The sequence below is a fragment of the Choloepus didactylus genome, chromosome 1 (assembly GCF_015220235.1).
Source record: "Choloepus didactylus isolate mChoDid1 chromosome 1, mChoDid1.pri, whole genome shotgun sequence".
Taxonomy (NCBI): Eukaryota; Metazoa; Chordata; class Mammalia; order Pilosa; family Megalonychidae; genus Choloepus; species Choloepus didactylus.
This window is the reverse complement of record NC_051307.1, coordinates 202,612,324-202,628,309: the sequence shown is the minus strand read 5'-3', so window position 1 is coordinate 202,628,309 and position 15,986 is coordinate 202,612,324. Positions and strand designations below refer to the sequence as shown.

The following is a 15,986-nucleotide window of genomic DNA, read 5'->3' as shown; positions in this document are numbered from 1 at the left end:
ACCTGATTTCTTAGGAAAACCCTTTCTTTGAGTCAGGGAGAGACCATTACCAGGTACTAGATATCATGAGAAGTGTGAACAGAATGAATTTGTGTTGCCTTCTGTTTTTTTCTGAACTCTTCATCTTTGAATGGGAAGTCAAAAGTGAATAGTTGGATTTCTGAGGGCTGTAACATACTGCAGCTCTAAAAGCAAATCCTTTAGAGAAATTGGAAGGGGTCTGAGAACTAGGATAGGAAGAGAGTGTAGGCTTCTGTGCAGAAAACCATGGGTTGAGGAGACCAGAGTTGCAACCATGCACCAAAAATTTACTGACTGCCTCTCATGAGCCAGGCAGTGTGGTATGTGCTAGGGATGCACAGATCAAGGAATGAAGAAGCCACTGTTCTCACTCTTGGAGCAGATATTCTGGGAACTCCAGGGAGATTGTCTTGTCAGATGTTTTGATTCCCTCCTTTCCTCTCTTCCGTTCTGTAGGACAGAAGAATACGCTGATCAGACTCTGATCATTCACTGGCTTTCAGCTTGCCAGGACCTTTTCCCCAGCACTCCTTTCGTGGCCCATGCGCTGCATCCTTTGCCCTCAGTGTGCAACTGGCCCCCAACGCAATGTGTGTTTGTCAAACCATGGAAGTGGGGCAGTATGGCAAGAATACAAGTCGGGCCGGAGACCGCGGAGTCCTCCTGGAGCCCTTTATCCACCAGGTGGGCGGACACAGCAGCATGATGCGCTACGACGACCACACTGTGTGCAAGCCCCTCATCTCCCGGGAACAGCGCTTCTACGAGTCCCTCCCTCCTGAAATGAAGGAGTTCACTCCTGAGTACAAAGGTCAGTTGCTGGCCAGTTTGGTGAGAGGGTGAGAGCAACAGTCTTGGGCCTGTAGACCCTTGGCTCAGTTTTCCTTGTTTAATTGGCTACGTGATGTTATTGTAGGTCTGTGTTGTCTTAAAGCAGCTGAGTCACTTTGTTAAGCAAAATTAGAGGCTGAAAGCATCAGAAGGTTCTTCAGATCCTGAAAATCGAATTCACTGCTAGGTAAACCTGAGAAGAATTCACAGCATTAAGTTGGTGGAGAAGAGCCTGCTATAGTCGAGGAGGTTTCCCTTGTTTGCTAAAGGGATTTCTAGAAGGGGGTGTCACTTCTCTGGCCCCAGTGGAGGAAGGATTGCATGTGTTCCAGGTTAAAGTGGTGAGATGGCTGGCAAGGTGGCTCTGCAGGGCCTGTGTCTGTATTTGCTGGGGGAATGGATTGACGGTAAGAAATTTAGAGAAGAACTGGGGCCTGGAGGTCTTAACCTTTGAAGGAAATATAATTTGTTTTAAAATATGAATTTCTTTATAAAAAAGAACCCCATGAATATTATACCAGAATTAAGTTACTTTATTTTAAAATCTGTTCTTTGTCACTATGTTTATACATTTTTATAATTGCCCTCCAGTGTGTAAGTCATATTTATGTTCTACTTTCTTGCTTTTTCAGAGCTTTATGAATTCAGTCATGTTGCCACTATTTTTTATCTTAAGGGATCTTCAATTTAGAAAGAAACTTAAGGAAAATCAAACCATATCAGTGTAGACTTTTTTTTCTTAATTGGCAAAAAAGGTGAGCAAGTTCTTGGGACACCCCTAGTTTTGCGGGGTTTTTTTTTTTTTTTTTTTCCCTTTTTCTTTCCACCTCTAGGTTTTTGCTTATGGAATGATCTTTCATTCTGTAAGACCTGCAGTTCTTTCAGGTTTCCGTAGAGGCTCCTTCATCCTGGCTATCTGTTCTGCCCCAGAAGCCTTACTGTTTTCTATTGCAGCACCTTATTTAGTTTTTTTGCACTACTTACCATAGTCTATAATTCTTTTCTCTATTTGTTTATTCTCTGTTTCTCACAATAGATCTTTTATATTAATGAGCACAGTGCCTGGAACCTAGTTAGATGCTCAATAAATACTTGATAAATGAAAGAGGTGAAGCTAAGGGCTTATTTGAGTAAGGATAAAGATGCCGTGTACTTCACATTTAATGCTGCAAGTATCAACACTTGATGACCACAGCTGGTTATATTAAAATAAACAAAAATCCATTTTCAAGCCTACTACCAAGAGACAGGATATTATTAGCAAATTTCCTTATCTTGATTGTCTCTTAAAAACACCTGTACTTAAAGAAATAAATAGGTGTGTACAGATGTGTGTATGTGTGTGGATTAGTATTCATATATATATATTTCCTAGTTTCTGTTTCCTGAAAGGGCCTAAAAGCAATGACACCCAGTAGTAATGAGCATAACTAGCACCAAGACCTTGTTTTTTCTGAATACCATTCCTCCACAAAAGGAACTATAGTTGATTCCAGGGCTGGAACAGGAAAAATACAAAATCAGCAGGAGCATCCCATGGTGACAGAATGTAAAGAAGTGGTAAAAAATGATGGGGGTGCATGTCAAATATACACAAGAGCTCACCTAAAGGAGTCCCGGTGGCCAAATCTAGGAGAATATGTACAATAAAATATTCATAAGTCCATACTGACATAAATAAATAATTGAATAAATAAATAAGTGCATGAGAAGGGACATGCTTTCCGTACAGTGGAATTGTAGTTAGTAAATCTAGAAGAACTGATGGAAACAGATGGAATCTGATGGAAACAGAAATCCTCATTAGTCAAACATCACAGTAATGATTGTTGCAGGCAAGAACCACTGATGGATTCTAAAACTAATTAAAGTATGCTACATAGCAGAAAAGTTAGAGTTTCAAAGTGTGTCCCCATAAGATATTAATGACAAAGGGAAAAAAATAATAGTTCTACAGTGGAGAAACCTGACAGACACCACCTTAACCAAGACATCCAAGTTCACCTCACCAGTGCTGGGCCACTGGGACCGAGGAAGACATAGAGTCAACTTCCATTGCCCAGAATACACACCCTCAATCCAATCATGAGGAAACATCAGACAAAATGTTCCAGACTGAGGAACATTCGACCATGTAACTGGCTAGTACTCTTCAAAAGTATCAAGTTTGAAAGACCAAGAATGACTGAGGCAACTATCCCAGAATCAAGAAGACTGAGGAGACACGACAGCTAAATGCAGTGTGAGATTCTAGACCAGAAAAAGGACATTAGTGGAAAAACTGAATGAATACAGTGTATAGATTAGTTAAGAGTACTGTATCAATGTTAATTTCCTCATCTTGATAATTGTGCTGTGATTATGTAAGATGTTAACATTAGAGGAAGCTGGGTGAAGGGTTTATGGTCACTCTGTATTATTTTTGTAATTTTTCTGTAAACTTAAATTTATTTAAAAATAAAAAGTAAAACTAAACCCTATGTTGTAAAATACCTAGAGACAGTGGATTATAAGTTACCATGGACTGGGGTAGGTGGGAATGGGGAGTTATTGCTTGATGGGTACCAAGTTTCTGTTTGGAATGACAGAAAAGTTTTAGTAATGGATGATGGTGTTGGTAGCACAATGTAGTGAATGTAATTAATATAATTGTACACATACTAATGGTTAAAATGGGAAATTTTGTGTTGTATATATGTTAACACAAAAAAAAGTTTTTAAAAAGTTACTGATGGACTAAGAAGCTTGTTAAAAAATTGTGTTTAGAGGCTTTTTAACTACAGTGAAAAATTTTCACAGCATATTGTTAGCCAAACAAAAAAAGCAGATAAAATGATTTTTCATGTGTACAGTGTAGTAGGAATATGAATATATATATGTAAATATATATATGCACACACCCATTTGTGTATGCATAGAAAAAAGACTAGGTATATTTAGAGGAAAATATTAATGGTTATCTCTGTACAGTTAATATTTATAATTTGTTTTTTTATATTTTTCTGTATCTTCTCATGTGCACTTGTTTTAATAATTTTTAGTAAAACAATGGATGTCAAAAAACAAAACCAAAACTATGCTGTAGGTTCTGAAATTTATTCATTTGACCAATACATATCTTCACTTTCTTTCCATTAAAAGAAAAATACATTGGGCTTTATTTGACTTAGAAAGAAGGGATTTTTAGTTTTATTGAATCCTACTCTTGTGAAAGTATATTATTTTCCCCTAGAGAAAATGTAGCCTAAGGAAAGAAAACTAGGTAGCTTAGGGATTTGCTATGACCATTAAAGGCATCCATTTCCCAGTCTGGGAAGAGAAGGTACCAGGGGAAAAATAGAACCAGTGCCAGAGACTTTGAGAGTCCTTCCCTGAGAGTAACCAAGTTTCTAACATCTCATCCAATTCTCATGCTTATGATTTAGAGAACACTTCTCTGGAGCCAGGGCTAGCCTCCCTTTTAAGGGATATTTTTTCCCCCTTAGGATCAGAAGGAGTCCATGAGCTAGTAGGGTCTGTAGTTCTTTTTTTGGTTTTGACATATTCATAACAGAAGATTTGGCCACGGATGTGTTGAGTGTGGAGGGGAAGCAGCTGAAGCTGCGTTTATAAAGCATTTGGAACTGTTTATTTAGTCATTTAGGGAAGGTAGTGTGTTCAGTTCAGGCTTTTCTCTCATTTTGCAGCCTTATAATATTTTTTTCTCCGAATTCATTATTTTTCTGATCTGTTTTTTAAAACAATAGCAAAACCTCCACCCAAATGTATCCTGTCTATTTAAATGAGTCTTAACAAAAGCCAGTAAAATTAGGCTTATATCACATGAATTAAATGTTACTCATTTTCTACCTGCATTCTACCTGGGTGTGAGGGAAAAGGTTAAAAAAAAAAAATGCCAGGATTAAAAAAATTTTTCTTTTTTTAATTAATGGTAGCTTGCATGGTTCATTTAGTTAACAAATCCTACTTCCTTGAGCAGATGTGATACTCTGAGGTAAGTTGCAATACCCAAGGGCTTGTGACTGCAGAAGAATTACAGGTTTCCAGTATAGCTTTAGACAGCACAGCAAGACAAAAAGGAAATGTCTAATTGTAAACTGAGACAGTGATACATTTGACATAAGTTAAAAAGATACATTTAACATAAGTTTAAAACATGTTTCCCTCAAAATATGCCCTTTAAGGAAAATGAAGAGAGAAAGATATTTACAACAACATACACTGACAAAAGAATAGTTTCTAGAATATATTTAAAAAACAACAACAAAACTTCTGGAAGTCAATAAGAAAAAGACAACTAGTCAATAGAAAAAAGAAAAATGGGCAAAAATTAAGTCAATAAAACCAAGAGCTGGTTCTTTGAGAAGATCGATAAAATTGACAAGCTTTTAGCTAGAGTGAAATGGAAAAAAAAAGAAAAGACACAAGTTACCAGTATTGGGAATAACAGAGGTATCATCACCATAGATTTTACTGTTATTAAAAAGATAATAAGATATTATGAACAACTTTTTGCCAATAAATTCTACATACTTAGATGAAATAGGAAAATTTCTTGAAAGACACAAATTTACCAAAGCTCACTCAAGAAGAAGTGAACAATCCAAATAGCCTCATCTATTAGACAAATTGAAATTGGAATTTAAAATCTTCCCACAAAGAAAATTCTAGACCCAAATGGCTTCACTGGTGAATACTACCAAATATTTAAGGAAGCAATACTACCAATTCTACAAAACTCTTTCAGAGAATCAAAGAGAGGGGAACACTTCCCAACTCATTCTATGAGGCCAGCATTACCCTGATACCAAAGCCAAACTAAGAAATTACAAGAAAAGAAAACAATTTCCCCCATGAACCTAGATGTAAAAAAATTGAACAAAATTTTAGCATATTGAGTCTGACTATTAAAAGGATAACCCCACCATGATCAAGTGGGGTTTGTCAGAAAAATGCAGGATTAGTTTTAACATTCAAAGTCAATCCATGTGACTCACCATTACAGATTAAAAAGAAAAATCATAGGTTCATCTTAATAGACACAGAAAGCATTTGACAAAATCCAGCATCTATTTTTGATAAACACACACACATATACAGACTCCTCTGCAAATTAGGAATAGAAGGAAACCCTCAACCTGAGAAAAGGGCATCTGTGAAAAACCTACATCTAGCAGGAATCATACTTAACGATGAAATTATTGCTTTACCTCTAAGGTCAGGAAAAGACAAGCATGTCCAACGCTTACCACTTCCAGTCAACATCATACTAGAGATTCTGGCCAGTACATTTAGGCATCCAGAAATAAAAGGCATAGAGATTAGAAAGGAAGAAATAAAACCGTCTTTATTTTCAGACAACATAGGATTCTGTCTGCTGCCAAACTATCAATCAAATGTTGGAACAGAATGAAAGTCATGCAAAGGATTCAGATAATTGATCTTCTAAATACCTTTTCTTAGGAAGTTACTTGAAGATATATTCCAGCCAAAGAAGGAAGTAAAACAAGAAAGGGGAAAACCAGAGGATCCTAGAAGGAATGGCTCTCTCTCTGGGTCAGCTGCAGCAGTGTGGGAGCTGGGTGGCAGGCTTGGAGGACATTAGTCTAGCTCAGAGCATGAGGGGGACTGGAGAGTCCAGGAGACAAAGGGGATTGTAGATCAGAGGGCATTCAAGGCTTGATTAAAGTTGAGGCTGTGGTGAAGACAAAGGAAGGTACAAAGGTAGTAACCTGCAGAAGATGCAGCAGTGTGTGTGAGAAAGCCAGAGTGCATGTGTGAAGCAGACTAAAATGAGGCCTGAGTACAAGCAACGTGATTGGGAATGTAAGAAGAAAAGCCATTTACCAATATTAGAAGGATTTTTCTTTGAAAAGGGCCCAGAGATTGAGGCAGGGCCCAACCAGAGAAGGAAATGGGCCAAAGAGAAGATTACTCTTGGTCTGGCGTATTGACATATTCATAAATGCTTTTCAGTAGTTTTCAGATTATAGAGCCAATTACATACACCGAGAATGTAAAAGTAGAAATGTAGCTGACAAACGAGGGTGTGGAAGTGGGGCAAAGACCAGCCTGGCCTTTTTTTTTTTTTTTTTTTTAGCTTTCTCCTTTTTTGAGCCAGGTTTCTGGGTATTGTTTGTTTTTAACTCCTTTGGTAATAATCTCAGAGGAACTGTATGGCAGTCTCTTAAAAAAAAAAAAAAAAAAAATGGACACAGGAAGCGTTTTCCATGAACCCAGTGTGGAAAATAGAAAGGTGTTTCCACTTTAGAGATGCAGTGGTTTGGTGGGGCAGAAGTTCTGTGTGGTGAAGCTAGGAAAGGCTGGTGCTCATTGTGGGCACATCCTGTATTTTGGGTCTGGCTTGGAGGGAAAAGTGTTGCTGTCTTGTGAGGTGACACTGTCAGACAGAAGGAAACCAGATCTAGAGGACACAAACAAGAAATGGCAGCATCATAAGATAGCTGAATGAGTAGAGGGTTAAATTTGTCAGGTGTAGATGTCACTTAGAGAACACAGTTCTTTTTGAGTGTAGAGGAATCAGGAATTGAAGTGAGAAGAGCTAGATAAAAAAGTGGAAAATGAATATAGGTTTATACAAGATCAAAGGTAAGGAGCAGACTCAGAAAGGGTCAGTTTTATCTCCTGGGAGGTGACATCCACTGGTCCTTGTTGCCACATTGATCTGCAGTTGGTTCAGGGCAAGTGATGTCTGTCTGCCTTGGTACAATGAATGTGACAGCGTGTGCTATGTGGACCCAGCCTGTGTCAACATTTGTTGACTGGCTGCCTTTTTTTTTTTCAACAGGTGTGGTATCTGTCTGTTTTGAGGGGGACAGTGATGGTTACATCAACCTGGTGGCCTACCCTTATGTGGAAAGTGAGACCGTGGAGCAGGATGACACACCAGAGCGGGAGCAACCTCGGCGCAAACACTCCCGCCGGAGCCTGCACCGGTCGGGCAGTGGCAGTGACCACAAGGAGGAGAAAGCCAGCCTGCCCCTTGAGACCTCTGAGAGGTAAGGGGCTGGCAGCAGGGCTGCAGCACAAGCATTCAGGGCACTTCTAGGGTTCTGATACATTGTGGGGAAGCAGGGCTCAGGCTGGGAGAAGACAGTTTGGTGTTCTTGGGCCACCAATACAGGTGTGGCCTCCCCTTTGTGTGTCACATTATTCCAGTGATGCTTCATTCTGAGTATGGCTTTAGCTCGTTGAGGGAGGGAAATGCTCTTGGTCCTTTGGAAACAAGGACGCTCTGTGCTGGTGGCAACAGAATCTCCAGCTTTCTGTTTTGTCTTGCAAGACAAGTTCAGAATACATCGGTCCACGTTGAGGCTCCAGCTGCTTGTTGACCTGCAGGATGTCAGAGCCAAAGCTCCACGAGAGGCCATCCAGACCAGCCTCCCTTAACAAAACAGGGTGTCAGTCCTCTCTAAGAATCAGCCATGAACCCTTTCCCTGAACATAAAATTAGGTTTATTTCACTGACAATTGATTTTTCTTGTAGATTAGAAAATAGTCTTTACAAAGAATTATGTTTTGATATTTCATGCAAAAATTAATATAAATTCTGGGATGCTATAATTAAAATGATGGACAATAGCAAGTGTTGGTGAGGATGTGGAGAAAATTGAAACCTTTATGCATTGCTAGTGGGAATGTAAAATGGTGCAGCTGCTTTGGAAAACAACTTGGTAGTTTCTCAAAAAATTAAACCCAGCCGTTCCACTCCTAGGTATATATCCAAGAAAAATGAACATGTTGTCCACTCAAAAAAGTTGTACGTGAAGCTCATGGCAGCATTATTCGCAATAGCCAGAAAGTAGAAGCAACCCGGATGTCCATCTCTGAGTGAATGGATAAACAAAATGTGGTATATTCAGATGATGGAATAACATGCAGCCATTAAAAATTAGTTCTGATACGTGCTGCAACATGTATGAACCATAAAGACATGCTAAGTGGAAGAAGCCAGACACAAAAGACCACATATTATTGCTTCCATTTAGAGAAAATGTTAGGAACAGACAAATCCATAGAGACAGAAAGTAGATTAGTGTTGCCAGGAAAAAAGGGGGAATGGTGCTAGTGGGTACACAGTTTCTTTTGGGTGATGAAAATGTTTTAAAATTAGATACTGGGTGATGTTTTACAACCTTGTGAATTCACTAAAAATGAAGGATTATATTTTTAAAAAAATATATAAACTTCCTAAAACAAATTGATATCAAAATGGTGCAGTTAAATTTCAGTCATATTTAATTTTGTTCAAAAGTAAGTTTCAATGAGTAGGGTACTCCATGCTTGATTTAGAAGTTGAAATTGGAAAGTTTCTTGATGTGGCAGCATAAAGTTTTTATCTTTGACATCAGATAATTCAGCAAACATATGCTGTTGCACACCCTGGCTCCAAAACCTCTGTAAAGGCCCCGGGTCTCCCAGCTCGCCTCACTCTGGTGGACCAGGGCATGCTCATGTTGAGCAGCACAGACCCCTATGAGGCTCTGGCTATATGTGTGATGCACCATTTCCTATCCTCAGTTGGGTTCTCTCTGGCCAGGTGTGCATCACTGATGCAAGGAGAGGACTTCCCATGTTCTCTTAGTAAGCACGGTCTCAGATGTCAGACATTCTTGTGGAAAAATCTAGCCTGCAAAAGCACATCTTCCAGTGTTCTCCCTCCATTCCTGAGGTGCATCCTCTTGATTGGTGACTGTGGGACTTAAGCTTGGTCATTCAGGTGACAGGGAATGTTCCCCAGGACCACCAGGCCACAGCTGGCAGCTGAAGCCCTGCCCCACCCCCAACAGCTCTTTAGAATGGTCTTTTGTCCTCTGAAGGTACAGAAGTTGCTTCATAAATAATTTAGTGAAAAGTCAGTGAACATAGAATGACATCAAGGTCTGCCTGCATCCAGGTTCGTGGTCTTGGCTCTGCAAGTGACGCTCTACCTGCAGTGACCAGATTTTTGTCAGGCCTGTTAGCAGAGTCTCTCAGCTGCCACAGGAACTTGTTTCCTCTCCAGAGCTGCGGCACCAAGAGTGATGCCAAGTGCTCCAGGGGCCCATCCAGGCGTAGAGAACTTGTCGGCATTGACTTGACAAATAAGTCAACCTTGCTGCTTCCTAAAGGGGGTCACAAAACCAGTGTCCACAGATGGCTTCAGTCATGACTCTGCCAGAAGAAAATGAGAGTTTTGTTATGCTGAGAGGTGGTGGTGGTCTCCTCTACTTCTGGTTAAAGAGAAATGGGATTTCTTCTGGCGCCTTTTCACCAGTGTCACACAGCCCGCCCTGGTACCCTGCAGGGGAGCATTTCCAGCACACATTACCCTTGGTGGTTAGCTTGACTCTATATGACTCATTCCATAGTTAGAGGAGAGGCTAGGGGTCTGGAGAGGAGGGTGGCGTTTGACATTGCTGCGACGTTCCACTTCTGCTCTGAGCACAAACTTGCTCTAATATTTCCAAGTCTCCCTGCCCTTTCGGTGCTGTGTGGTTTTCTTTGGTTGGCATTGTGAGCAGCAGTACTACCAAGTTACTTCAAGCAAGGATTTTATGTTGGAGTAAAAGGAAGTTATGTAAAGTTCCAGTATTTTCCATTTAAGTTGTCTCCTCACCAAACCCCCCTTGTGACTTGACTTAACTGTATTTTATAAATGCTCTCACTCAAATGGCTTCATGCTTTCCGCAAGTGAGAATCATCTCCGGGACCGACTAAGGGTAGACTTTGTCCTGCTTATTTTTTTTCCTTTTATGTTTCCATCTTCAAGGTGTGATGCTAAGACATTCATAAGCATAATGTTAGCATATGTTTTCTTTAAATCTTATTAAAGGGAGCTATTGTAGGTGTCATGGACAAAGATAGGACAGTTAAACACTTCCCTTCCTCACTGTGGCATTACACTCTGCCTTTGGTGTGAAAGTGCATCTTCATCACGTAATTTGGTGCAAAGAATTATTTTTCAAAGTTTTCAGAGACACAGGAGGAGAACTTACTTACACCATTTACTCACTTTTTTGGCTCCTGCCTCAACAGGGTCTGTGGGGTGGCAGGTTATACCTGATCCGTGCCTCTCCCACCCTGTGTGGTGAGACCCCAGAATGTGGGTGTCTTGTCTGAGCCCCTTAGCAGTGTGTGTATTCTTCCTTCTTAGTTCCCTGGAGGCAAAGAGTCCAAAGGTGGAGCTACACTGCCACTCGGAAGTCCCTTTCCAGATGCTGGATGGCAACAGTGGTCTGAGCTCTGAGAAGATCAGCCATAACCCCTGGAGCCTGCGCTGCCATAAGCAGCAGCTGAGCCGGCATGCGCCTCGGAGTCCAAGGACCGAAAGCTCTACAGTATCCTTGCTGCGCCTGCCTCGCAGAGCCTCCTGGGAGCCTCCTGGGCTGCGGGAACGTGTGGGGATTCTTTCCAGGCCATGGCTGAGGCCCTTCTCTGTCCAGCAGCCTTTCTTTTGTTCTCATCTCTCTTCCTCATAGGCTCCTTTCCTCTGGGTCTGACCTTTCTTTCTTACTTTCATTAACATGTTGTCTTTTCTGCCTTTTGGTCTGGTAAGGCTGAGCTCAAAACTTAGCAGTCTAGGATCAACGTCCCATAGAACTTTCTGTGATGATGGAAGGGTTCTATATTGGTGCTTTTCAGTATGGTAGCCATTAGCTGTATTGAGCAGTTGAAAGATGGCTACTGTGACTGAGGAACTGAATTTTTTCTTTAATTTTAATTAATTTAAATTTAAATAGCCACAAGTGGCCATTGACTACCATATTCATCAGCACATAGTCTAAAATCATTGATTTCTGTGTGTGCATGTGCATTTATGTATAAAAATAGCTTGAAGATGTTGTAAAGATATAAAGTATTATGGAGTGGGAATCTCGATAATCGTTGAGTGTTTTGAAGCAGTAAATGATAACAACAACAATAACAGAACAACTAATAGTTACTGAGAAACTGAGGGTAAGTGTGCTGAGCACCCTTTTGCTGGGGCTGACAGTGAGGGTGGTTGTCAGTCTCCTTGACTGTGGCTCAGAGTTCCTCCTGCTTGAGAACGTAGTGCACCATTTCAAATTCCCCTGCGTGCTGGACCTGAAGATGGGCACCCGGCAGCACGGTGATGATGCATCTGCTGAGAAGGCAGCCCGGCAGATGAGGAAGTGTGAGCAGAGCACATCAGCTACATTGGGTGTCAGGGTCTGTGGCATGCAGGTGAGTTGCCCCTGGGGAGAGCCTAGGTGCTGCCACTCCTAGGCTTTGGGTTTTGGGTGTACCTGCCTGGGACCCATGCCAAGTGTCCTCTTCCCACATTGGTCCCAGAACTCTCTTGTTGTACTAAATAGTCCTTACAGTGTGTTCCCTGATCCCGCCTGCCCTCGCCTGTTGACCTTGCTGTGGGCTCTGGGTGTGGGACCTCTCTGAGAGCACTCACTGAGAGAGGCCATCATCTTGACATTGAGGCAGCTAGGATCCTTGTTTGTCAGCAAGATGTTCCTAGACTGAGTCTAGCTGGCCCCAGGACAGCTTGGAGGAGAGCTCCAGAGGTGATGGCAGGGGACCCATAGACCTGCCTTGGCTCTCTGTTGGCTTTACGTCAGGTAAAACTCAGGGTGCCCTGTTCCAATTTCAGGGGTGAGCAGAAAAGGTCAGGTTGGTCAGAAGTGCTTTCTGGCAGTGCTTGCCCAGGCAACCGTGAGGTCCTCAGAATTCCCTGACACTCACCTTGTCTATCTCCTGGGTTTTCAGGTGTACCAGCTGGACACAGGGCATTACCTCTGCAGAAACCAAATACTATGGCCGCGGGCTCTCTATCGAAGGCTTCCGCAATGCCCTCTATCAATACCTGCACAACGGTCTGGACCTGCGGTGTGACCTCTTTGAGCCCATCCTGAGCAAACTGCGGGGCCTGAAAGCTGTGCTGGAGCGGCAGGCCTCCTACCGCTTCTACTCCAGCTCCCTGCTTGTCATTTATGACGGCAAGGAGTGCCGGGCTGAGCCCTACCTGGACCGTCGGTCTGAGTTGCGTCTCAAGCACCCTGGACATGGGGCTGCCTGAGGTGGGCATCACCCTGTGGCCCCAGCACTGGTCCCAGCAGCACCAGCCCCGAGGTGGGCCCTTCCTCTCCACCCAAGGTGGATGTCCGCATGATCGACTTTGCACACAGCACGTTCAAGGGCTTCCGGGATGATCCCACCGTGCACGATGGGCCGGACCGGGGCTACGTGTTTGGCCTAGAGAACCTCATCAGCATCATGGAACAGATGCGGGACGAGAACCAGTAGGCCCAATTCTGGGCCCCCAGAGCCCCTTCCTCTCCACCCGCAGGCAGGGACCATCACTCTGAACTTGCCGTGAGGACACACAGACTTTGCTTGTAAAGGGTTATATTTCTCTTTGGTGTAAACTAAAAGAAATGTTTTTAGCTGTAGCCTGGAATCCATATATATAAAATGAGGGAGGGCAGCACATATGTCCTCTCAGCCAGGCTCCTTAGCTCTATGGCTCTGACTGCTGTGTCCAGGCTGATTTAGGAAGGAAGAGGTGCCCTGGTGGGCTTGGCAGCAGGAACAGGGTGCCCTTGGACCTGGGGTTTCTCTTGCCTAGGTCTGTGGCTGCAGGGCCCTGCAGATTGTGGAGCAAAGCCCTGGGCTGCCTCTTGTCCCTTTTTCCCAAGTGGTCGAGGGGATTGGGTGCCCATCTCTTGGGGGCTTTCCAGTCTTGTGCTGTGGGTGTCAACCAGCTCTTTAACAGATGTCCCCAGAGCACCACAGGGCTGAGAGCACCCAGCTTGATCCTTGCTTCTTGGTTGTGACCTTGGCATGGAGGCTAGATTCTTGAAGCTGGGCTGAGGCCAGCTGACAGCAGAGGGCAGGTCCCCTGGGTTCCCTGGCTACCCCCTGGCACTTCAACTGGCTCTTCCTTCTGCCCACAGGGCCCAGCCAGCCTCTCACCAAGATCTCTGCCTAGGGAGGCCATCCCTGTCTGCCCCCTCTGAGGGGGACCCAACTCAGTCTGCTGAGAAAAGTGGTGTCCCAGCAGGCCTCAGCACCTCTGGTGGCTCTGGCTCAGACAGTGTTTGCAGCTCTTGTGCTGTGGGTGGGGAGTCTTCCTCCTCCAGCTGGGGTGACTGTGCTACCTCTGGATGGGCTGCCCCTCCCCAGGGCTCAAAGGCTGTGGTCTGCTCAGGGTCTCACCTCACATTTCCCAGGCCAAGCTCAAGGCAGCAGCTCATTTGTGAGGAGCTACAGGCCCAGGGCCTGGAGGGAGAACTGTCATCTTGTCTGCTTATAGGGATAGTGGCTGAGAACTTTGACCATACCTGGGGTCTGTCAGTATGTCCATTTGTTCATCTGCCAGCCTCTGACTCAGGGGGTCCTTCACCTGGGGTATAATCTTGCTCATTAGAAAATACTGCTTTCTGTTGTGCTTTCCTCAGCAAAATTCCTTTGTCCCTTTCTGAGGTGAGCTTTTTGCCCCTGTACAGGTGCTTGCCTTTTTACAAAGAACTGTAGCAGAATGAATTTAAGAGCCATTTCCCTGCTGGCCTAGCACCTCCTTTGCAGGCCTGGTGTATGGCCCCTAACACTGACAATGGTGCAAAGAAGGCCTAAGGGTTGACCCCTCTCATGGTTTTAGTCATTTTTGCTACCAGCCCTTAATGACACAGAACCTGCCGCCTCTCACACACACAGCCAGGAGGTGCCCCTGCACACACCTAGCCATTGCTGACATTAATGCTCTCACCTCCAGGCCTAGGATCACTGTCATTGTCACTTTTGGCATGTTCCTGTTTAGCATTAAAGGTAAGTTACCTGCCAGGCCTTGGTTCCTGAGGGGCTAATTTCCTTGGTAACTGATGCAGCCCCACATCTTAAATGGACCCCTTGGTAGATTCCTGTGTCTCTCAGCCCTTTGACCCCAGGTGCCAACAGTGGGCAGGTTCTCCTTCTGGTCGGTAATGACCGTCTTCTCTTCTGTACCGTTCTGTGGCTTTGGCCATGGGGATAGTGGTCCTTTGTTACTGTAGATGGTCATTTCCTGGGAGGGCAAAGGGCAAGACAGTCTGGGGCCATTTGGGGACCCTCTTGACTGACCCTCTCCAGCCTGGCAATGTACTGGGACTCCTGAGTTGTAGATTCTGGGAGCAGATGCTGCCCTGTTCTGCTGCTCCTCATGGTGAGGGAGGCTCTGCCCATTTACATTCATTGTTTTCCTGGCACTAAAAAGAGAAGGGCCTGAGATTTGTTGCTGGTCCCTGGCACAGGACTCCCCCCCCCCCCCCCCAGCACTTTTGACACTTAGAGACATAGCCCTGTTAGCTAGCTAGTGGTGGGCATATGTGTGTGTACACACTCTCTGCTACTGCCCTTTCTCCCTTCTCCAGGCCAGAGAGCCCTGTCCCTGCCAGGACCTGCCTTTCCAGCCCCAACTTGGGACCAAGTTTAACTCGGGATGACGGGTTGGGACGTTCAGGTGACCCCTCTCTACAGTGCTTCCCCGGGCCAAATCCACACCAGTCCCAGGGTGGGGGCAGGGCGGTGCTTAAAGGGGAAGAGGACCAGTTTAGCAACTTGTCAGGGACCCCCACCCCTCTCCCTTGGGGCCTGAGCAATGGGCGTGGAGATTCCCCCCAAGGGGCCAGGGAACCCAGGCTAGATCCGTAACCGCTGCTCACTTGCTCATACTTGGCCACGTGCACGTTCCCTAGAAGCAGGTTGCTTTTAACTTAAACTGTACAATTTGTTTCTGTTCGTGCCAATTTTAAAAATGGTTTAATTAGGAAAAACCGTGGGAAGAACCTGGTTTCATTGCTTCTCGGGGAATATAAGGCCTAAACTTGAGGGACTCGCTCTCTGTTCCTCTTTCCTGGAAGCTGACTAAGCCTGTCCACATCGTTCGAGGCCTGTGCCCCGATGCTACAGGTGGCACCTGCTGCGTCTCCTCGCAGTTGTGTCTTCCCGGGACCTTGTGTGTTTGGGGGGAGAGGCTCGTCTTGGATCGAGCTCACCTCCTTTTGTGCACCTAGCGCTTCCCGCCCCGCTTGTGTCTGAGGTCGTGTACGTCAAAATAAAGCCGCTAGAAACTGAAATGCGTCTGCGTCTTTGTGAAAACTCCGGGGCTTCCAAATAAATTTAGG

General features: G+C 44.2%; 1 protein-coding gene across 1 annotated transcript; it reads left to right on the top strand.

Annotated features, from left to right (window-relative positions):
* The first annotated feature begins 609 nt into the window (after positions 1-609).
* IP6K1 (inositol hexakisphosphate kinase 1) lies at positions 610-15,938 on the top strand. The gene is given in 9 exon segments (XM_037850868.1): positions 610-832; positions 7,661-7,871; positions 11,009-11,156; positions 11,159-11,192; positions 11,885-12,060; positions 12,595-12,633; positions 12,635-12,883; positions 12,885-12,908; positions 12,910-15,938. Coding segments are annotated over 9 exon segments (1,326 nt in total). The 3' UTR covers positions 13,132-15,938.
* Positions 15,939-15,986: the final 48 nt, after the last annotated feature.